Source organism: Castanea sativa, chromosome 7 (genome assembly GCF_040712315.1).
Source record: "Castanea sativa cultivar Marrone di Chiusa Pesio chromosome 7, ASM4071231v1".
In the NCBI taxonomy this organism is placed as follows: domain Eukaryota; kingdom Viridiplantae; phylum Streptophyta; class Magnoliopsida; order Fagales; family Fagaceae; genus Castanea; species Castanea sativa.
This window is the reverse complement of record NC_134019.1, coordinates 19,243,603-19,251,749: the sequence shown is the minus strand read 5'-3', so window position 1 is coordinate 19,251,749 and position 8,147 is coordinate 19,243,603. Positions and strand designations below refer to the sequence as shown.

The following is an 8,147-nucleotide window of genomic DNA, read 5'->3' as shown; positions in this document are numbered from 1 at the left end:
AAAAAAAAAAAATTAGTTGGCATCTTGTGACATTAATATTAATATTTAAATTGCACCATTATACATATATACATATATATACATATATATATATATATATATATATATAGTAGAAACGAAAAAGGGTTATGTCTGTAAATATGACATTTATTACGTAAATGCAGAATAAATAGAAATAACATTTATTACCAAATATTAAATCCAAGAAACATAAGAATTGAGAACATGGCTGAAAATCTTAAATTTGGTCTAAGTTTAATTTTCAACTCTCAAAAATTTAAAATTTGAAATTTCGTCTGTGAAAATTTTAGAAGTACTTATTCTTCCTATCTACCAATATACGTGTCCAAATCTTGCCGTGTCCAGTGAAAACTTTCACTAGACACAAGCCACACCCATAAAATTTTGAGGATGAAATTGTAATTTAATTAATTTATGAGAGAGAAATTTAATTTAAACCAAATTTGACAGCATTTATTTAAACTAAATTGAGAAATTGGCTTTCTAAACCAATCAACTAGCTCAGGATGCTTTGCTTTGTTCACTATTCAACCGAAATTTAGATCTGAGCTTGCCAGTTTGCTGCAATTCCAAAAATTCCCTATACGTCAATTCAACATATGCAGGTGGATGACTTTCATTGTCAGCTAACTCTGGTGCTGGCCTTATAACTGTGTCTAGTGATGGTCCATGTGCCAGAGCTATGGACATCCTTGTAGCTCTGTTATTCACAAGTGCCCGGTGTGCAATACTCTTGTACTTGCCATTGCTCAAAATCTTGCAGGGAAACATTATATTTAGAAAATTTTGATTAATTCAAAACAAATTTCATTAGTTAAATATTCATTTGGCTTGTATGTCAAGAACATGATAAGTGAAAAACATAAAGCTAATGATATTTAAATAAAAAATTTATATAATTACACACATATATAAAGAAAAAAGAAAACGACCAACCCTCGTTAGTTTATTCGCTTATTAGTTTATTTGCTTCATTGTTACGACTCTTCCTTTTGGGTATTTAGACAATTGCTCTATGTCCCAAATGGAAGAAAACCATATAATTTTAATTCTGAGTGTTCTTAGGTCTTATAAGAAAAATGTTTTCCAAAAATGGTTCAAATTTGGCTAAAAGTAAAAAAAAAAAAAAAAAAAAAAAAAAAAAAAAAAAACCCTCTGTCTCTCTCAAAGCAACATTTGTTATCAAGTCATCATCAAAGCACTATTTTTCTCTCTTACTTTTAAACTTATTCACACATGTCACTTGTCACATTTAACACAAATAAGTTTAGGGCAATTTCTATTTTCCACCTTCAAATTTTACGGTTTTTTATTTAGTCATTGAAATTATACTAAGTGAACAATTTTGTATCTTCATTTATTTTTCTGCTTATGTGGCTAATGGAATGTTGAGAAACCCATATTTACAAGACTAAAATCAAACCAATCACATATTTAAAAGTACACAAATTAAGTAACAAAATTGAATAGAACTCATAAACAAAAGAACAAAATTACTCTCCCCACCCCTCTCTTTTTCTAAAAATTCAAGGATCAAATTTAAGCTTTTGAACAACCAAAATCGTACTTATCCTAATTGTTGAGACCCAAAATATAATTATTCATATGTTTATTTCATTTTTCTTTTTCGTATGTAATGGACTCATATAAAATTAATTGATCTAAAAAAATCTTTTATTATTTCGATTATAAGTGAATCCATCTTTAGTTATTAATCTTAAGGCTATTGCATGATTAATATTATGAACAATAAACCAAAAAAAAAAAAAATTACTGACGTGAATGACAAATGTTTTATCACCTTAAACCTAAAATTGTGTATCAGACCGATCTTATTAGTTAACTTTAGCTGGCATAGTTGCTTAATAGAAAAAAGTAATTGAGAAAGATAATGAGGAGATGAATAACACATGGGGACAAGTAAAAATGGAGTTCCAGAAGCATGACAAAATGTACCTCCAAGTGATCAGCAACTTGAACAAAGAGCGTATTGGGATGGATATTGACATTAAACCATTTTTCTTTATGCTTTACTTGAAGGCCAGAGACGCCATTGTTTACCAAAATGGTTAACAGGCCATGGTCATAGTGAGAGGGGATGCCAATTGCTTTCTCTGGCTCTGGACAAGCGGGATAATAGTTAGCAGCGAGCAATTGTAAACCCAACTCGAAATTGGCGGCCTTGTTTATGTAGCTCTCTTCTAACCCCAAGCTCTTTGAAATAGCTTTCAGTAATACTGTTACTACTTCCCGGTTTCTTTTGCTGAACTCCAATGCAATCTCACTGTGTCAACAGAAACATAAATAAACCATTCATTATGAACTGCATGGGCCATGACTTGATTCTTAATATTGACATTTTAATTGAAAAAAAAAAAATTATCAAAGGAGGAAAATTCTTAGTTTACATTGTATTATGCAATGTAAGATTTACATTATAGATTGAACAAATTGCATACAATGTTGTATATATTTAAATTTCTTAATACTTTAGAACTGAATTTTTATTTATAATATGTGATATGATTTAGGATGTTAAATCTCAAATGAAAAGAAATGTACCTGAACCCCGCAGGTTTGTTGGGTGAATGAAATTCAGGATGTGCGACGCACTTGAGAAAATCTCTCCATAAGTTTGCTTTATTTATTGAAGGATTAAAGCCTGTACCACACCTGATTGGATCCATGACATGGCTTCCTTGAAACTCTTCCTTCTCCTCCTCCGGCAAGTCGAAAAATTCTTGAAACGACGCTATCATTGCCTTCGTCAGGCTCTCCGACACACCATGATTAATCACCTAAGACCCTCATCAAATCTTAGTTACATGCTATTAGAAATACTGAATTGAATAGTATTGTATTTCTCACTGAAAGAATATACATGAGTGCCTTTATATATGAGGCATATGAGTGCAGTACAAGTAAATATGAGTGTAGTACAAGTAAGAGTGCTATACAAGTAAGAGTGCTAAACAAGTAAACTAGTTGGGCCTAAAGCCCACAACACTATATATGTTAACAGCCCCCCTCAAACTCAAGGTGGATGTGAGACCAACTTGAGGTTGTCAACCAAAGTACGAAGGCGTCCCTTAGGATGTGACTTGGTGAAGATATCTGCAAGTTGATCTATAGAGGAGACTGAGATTAGCTTGAGAGCACCATGGACAAGATGATAACGGATAAAATGACAATCGATCTCGATGTGTTTAGTCCGTTTATGGAAGACATCATTATGAGCAATATAAATGGCACTTTTATTGTCACAATAAAGAGGAGTAGCGGAGGATGTCGACACACCTAAGTCTTTGAGAAGCCATCATAACCAAAGAAGCTCAGATGTGGTATCAACAAGGGCACGATATTCTGCTTCAGTACTAGAACGGGCCACATGAGTTTGTTTCTTGCTTCGCCAAGAAATCAGAGAAGAACCAAGAAGAAAGCAATAACCAGTGGTGGACCTGCGATCAGTGGGATCTCCTGCCCAATCAGCATCAGAAAATGCACGGAGAACAAGAGGAGACCGAGCAGAGTAGAAAAGACCATGGAAGAGAGTGCCCTTTAGGTACCGAAGAATGCGCAGAACAGCAGCATAGTGAGTCGATCGTGGAGCAGACAGATATTGGCTCACCTGGTGAACAACATAGGAAATGTCTGGACGAGTAACAGTGAGATAAACTAGGCTGCCAACTAAGCGTCTGTAAAGAGAGGGATTAGACAATGGTTTCCCCCCTGAGGGAGTCAGATGCGCATTAAGCTCGACTAGAGTGTCAACAGTCTTGCTATCAGTGAGTCCAGCTTTAGACAAGAGTTTAGAGGCATACTTGGCTTGAGTAATGTAAAGTCCATCTGTAGAATGAGTGATTTCAAGACCCAAGAAGTAGCTGAGATGTCCAAGATCTTTCATCTCAAACTGCTGACTGAGAAAATCTTTGAGTTCTTGAATGCCACTGAGGTCATCACCAGTTATGATCATATCATCCACATACAGGAGAAGTAAAATAGTGCCTTTGTCAGTGCGACGAAGAAATAAGGCAGAATCATAATGACTGGCCATGTAACCCAAACGAGAGATGGTAGAGCTGAACTTGGCAAACCAAGCACGTGGAGCTTGTTTAAGGCCATAAAGTGCACGTCGAAGGTGACAAACCTTGTTTGATTCAACAGAAAGACCAGGAGGAGGTTGCATATAAACTTCTTCACTCAAATCCCCATTAAGGAATGCATTTTTGACATCCATCTGGAAAAGGTCCCATTTACTGGCAGCAGCAACAGCTAAGAGGGCATGAACAGATGAGATACGAGCAACTAGAGCAAAGGTCTCTTCATAATCAATCCCATACTCCTGTGTAAAACCTTTTGCAACAAGACGAGCTTTGTAGCGCTCAATGGACCCATCAGAGCGAGTCTTAATCTTGTAGATCCACTTACAACCAACCACAGATTTCCCAGGGGGGAGAGTGACCAAGTCCCAAGTATGGTTTTTAGATAATGCATCAAGTTCCTCTTTCATTGCAATCTGCCATAAAGGGTCAGTGGAAGCCTTACGATAGGTGTGAGGCTCGTGCAATGTAGCAAGGGCAGTGTAACAATGATAGTCAAGTAAATGTGCAGGAATGGACCTTACCCGAGTTGAGTGACGAGGTGGAATGTCTTGTACATGATCTTCAGGCGGAGCAGGAGCAGGGGAACCAGGATCAAGGTTGGGTAGCTCGTCTTCAACCTGTTCATCTTCCACCTGTTCATTAAAAGGGGAACTAGGAAAGGGATCAAGGATTTCTGGTGGTTGGACAGAGAAGTTAATAATAGAATCAGGAGCAGCTACAGGAGGATCAGGATCAGCTATAGGAGGGTCAGGAGCAGCTACAAAAGGAATTTGCGTCTCATTTGGAAATAGATCTAAGACAGAAGAGGAAGATAAAGAAGCACGGAAGTGAGAAAGCTTGACAAAGAGGCGATGTTCCCAAAAGACAACATTGCGGGAAACACGAAGACGATGAGAAATAGGATCATAACACCGATACCCCTTTTGAGTTTCGCCATAACCAAGAAAAAAACAAAGTCTTGACCTAGGCTCAAGTTTATTATGCTCATGTGGCTGAAGAAGAACGAAACAAGCAGAGCCGAATGAGCGTAGGTGGTGATAGTCTGGAGGTGACCCAAAAAGGCGCTCATATGGAGTTTGATTTTGGATGACAGGACTGGGAATGCGATTAATAGTATGAACAACATGAAGAGCAGCTTCGCCCCAAAAAGGAGCAGGAACTTTGGCAGAGAGAAGAAGAGCACAAACAGTGTCAAGAATATGACGAAGTTTTCCTTCGGCTCTACCATTTTGCTGAGGGGTACCTAGACAAGTTAGTTGATGAACAGTGCCATAGGAATGCAAAACAGCTTGGAAAGCATATTGAGTGTACTCAAGAGCATTATCAGATCGAAAAATTTTGATACGTTTAGAAAATTGAGTTTCAACCATTTTTGCAAAATTAGAATACACTTGCAATAATTCAGAACGATGTTTCATATTAAAGATCCAGCTATAGCGAGAGTAATCATCAACAAAGACAACAAAATATCGAGATCCACCAATACTAGAGACAGAGGAAGGTCCCCAAACATCAGAATGAATAAGGTCAAAGATATCAGTGGATATAGATTCACTAAAATTGAAAGGCAAAGCTGGTTGTTTTCCTAATTGACATGAAACACAATCAAAATTTTCTGTAGACACTGAACCTAACAAACCTCTAGAAGCCAATTGTTGTACACGGGAAGAAGATGTGTGACCAAGTCGAGCATGCCAAAGAGCAAGAGAAGGAATAGAGGAAATTGCAGCAGCTGTGGCAATAGAAACAGGAGCAACAAGTGGAAGACGAAGGTTGTCCATGGGAAACATACGCCCAACTCTAGGACCGGTCCCTAGCTCCTGTCCCGTCCTTGGATCCTGCACAATACACCCAGAATAATCAAATATGATTCGATAACCCAACTCAGCTAATTGTCCCACAGAAAACAAATTGTAAGAAAGGTCAAGAACATTAAAGACCCCAGAAACGGAGAAGTTGGAGGTTGAAACGGAACCTATATTATGACCAGACATTGTGGAACCATTTGCTGTGCGAATAGTAAGAGGGTGTGGTGCAGGTTTAAGTTCAGAAAATAAGGACGAGTGAGGTGTCATGTGATTGCAACAAGCAGAATCCATAAGCCAAGAGGAAGGAGACATACCGGACAAAGCTGAGAGAGAAGAGGAATAAGATGCATTACCAACCATACGAATGACATTGGCGATGATGTTTTTAAGGTCATCTGTGGTCATGGTGAAAGTGCGACCTGAAGACTTAGACTGTGCAAAGACGAGAGCCATTGGTTGGACACTCTTAATGTTAGCAATAGTGGCAGAAGAACCTGAAACAGCTGATTTATTGCGCTGAAAGCAAGTCTCAATATTATGGCCAAAACGTTTGCAAAAATTGCAAAAGCGTTTACTAGATTGTCTGCGATGATTGTTGCAAAAGGAAGAAGACCTGTCCTTATTCTTCATTTAGAAGCAAAATATGCAAAAATGAAATCTACGCGAAAAATTGAGTAAGGAGAACTTGGGCCGCAAAAAGTCAACTCCAAAAAAGTCAACGGTCAATGGTCAAAGTCAATGGTAGCTGACGTGGCAGGCTGACGTGACAGATGACGTGGCAGCTCGGTTCGGCGCGTGGGCGCGTGAACTGCAGTGCAGAGACAACTGGCGGTGCGTGAGGGCGCGTGGAGACTCCGATGACTGTGAGGTTTTCACGAAAAGATAGATCGGAGCAAGACGATCTTCATGGTACCTTCGGAAAATTTTTTGGAGCAATATTCACGGCGATGCCGAAAAAGGCAGTGGTCTTTGCAGTGTTCGGACTCCTCAACGGCGGCTACTGCAGGTCCGGAACCTGAGGACGATGTCTGGAAGACTCGAAGGTTCAACGGCGAAAAGCTGTGGCAGTTGTCGTGACAGCGGAAGCAATATTGAGAACAGAGTTACACCAATAAAGACAAGACTGCTAAGAAAAGGTCAGAGCAGTGGCTTTGATACCATATTAGAAATACTGAATTGAATAGTATTGTATTTCTCACTGAAAGAATATACATGAGTGCCTTTATATATGAGGCATATGAGTGCAGTACAAGTAAATATGAGTGTAGTACAAGTAAGAGTGCTATACAAGTAAGAGTGCTAAACAAGTAAACTAGTTGGGCCTAAAGCCCACAACACTATATATGTTAACACATGCAAAAACAATAAACACGTAAAATAAATTTTAGTTATATGCATATAAGATAAACTGTACGTACCATGAAGCAGCCCCAGTCTGAGCAGGCTTTGTTGAGTTGATGGATGACTTGGGACTGCTCTTCAGGAGTACCAGAAACAAGAAGAGAGATGTCGATAATGGGGATTGAATCTTCTGGATCATCGGATATTAGTTCATCATGGAGATTATGAGTGAAGGTGTAAAACGAAGGGAGGGAGAAGTCAGTTGATTCAACTAGTGCTTTCACACTTGTTATCTTAGGTGGATAAACAGGAGATGCCTTCAAGGTTTTGGTATCAAGTGAAATTGCTGAAGCCATGGATGAGGAGAACACAAGAAAGAGAGAGAACTATAGCTGAGTAGCCGTGGGAAATATTTTTATGTTACGTATAAGCTATAACCATGTTTATATATACCTATATGCTTACCTAGTGGCGGGTGAAAATATAATGATAGGGTCCGTTTGGATAGAACTTATTGCTGAAAATTGAAAATTGAAAACTGAAAACACTGTAGTAAAATAATTTTTAAATGTGTAAATAGTGATGCGGGACCCATTTTTAATAAAAAAAATTGATAAAAAGGTATGTGAACAGTGTGCGTACAGCACGCACAGTACGCGCACAGAGCATTTGTCCCCTGCAGCTGCAGCAGGAAAAAAAAAAAAAAAAAAACAAAACAAAACAAAACGTGAAAACTAAAATGTGAAAACGCAAAAGCTGAATCCAAACACCCTCATAATCTATGATAATCATGTTTATACCGTCGGTCTAGCTAAGGAAACACATATTCGAAAGGGCGTGGTTACAAGTTCCAACATTTTGCTGTTCACAAGTC

The 8,147-nt window shown here is 38.1% G+C and overlaps 1 protein-coding gene across 1 annotated transcript; it reads right to left on the bottom strand.

Moving 5' to 3' along the window:
* Positions 1-522: 522 nt before the first annotated feature.
* LOC142644097 (2-oxoglutarate-dependent dioxygenase 19-like) lies at positions 523-7,629 on the bottom strand. The gene is made up of 4 exons (XM_075818777.1): positions 7,351-7,629; positions 2,584-2,819; positions 1,978-2,305; positions 523-777 (listed from the first exon to the last, which is right to left on the bottom strand). Exons 1-4 carry the CDS (start codon positions 7,627-7,629, stop codon positions 523-525), a joined length of 1,098 nt encoding a protein of 365 aa, XP_075674892.1.
* Between the last annotated feature and the right edge of the window lie 518 nt (positions 7,630-8,147).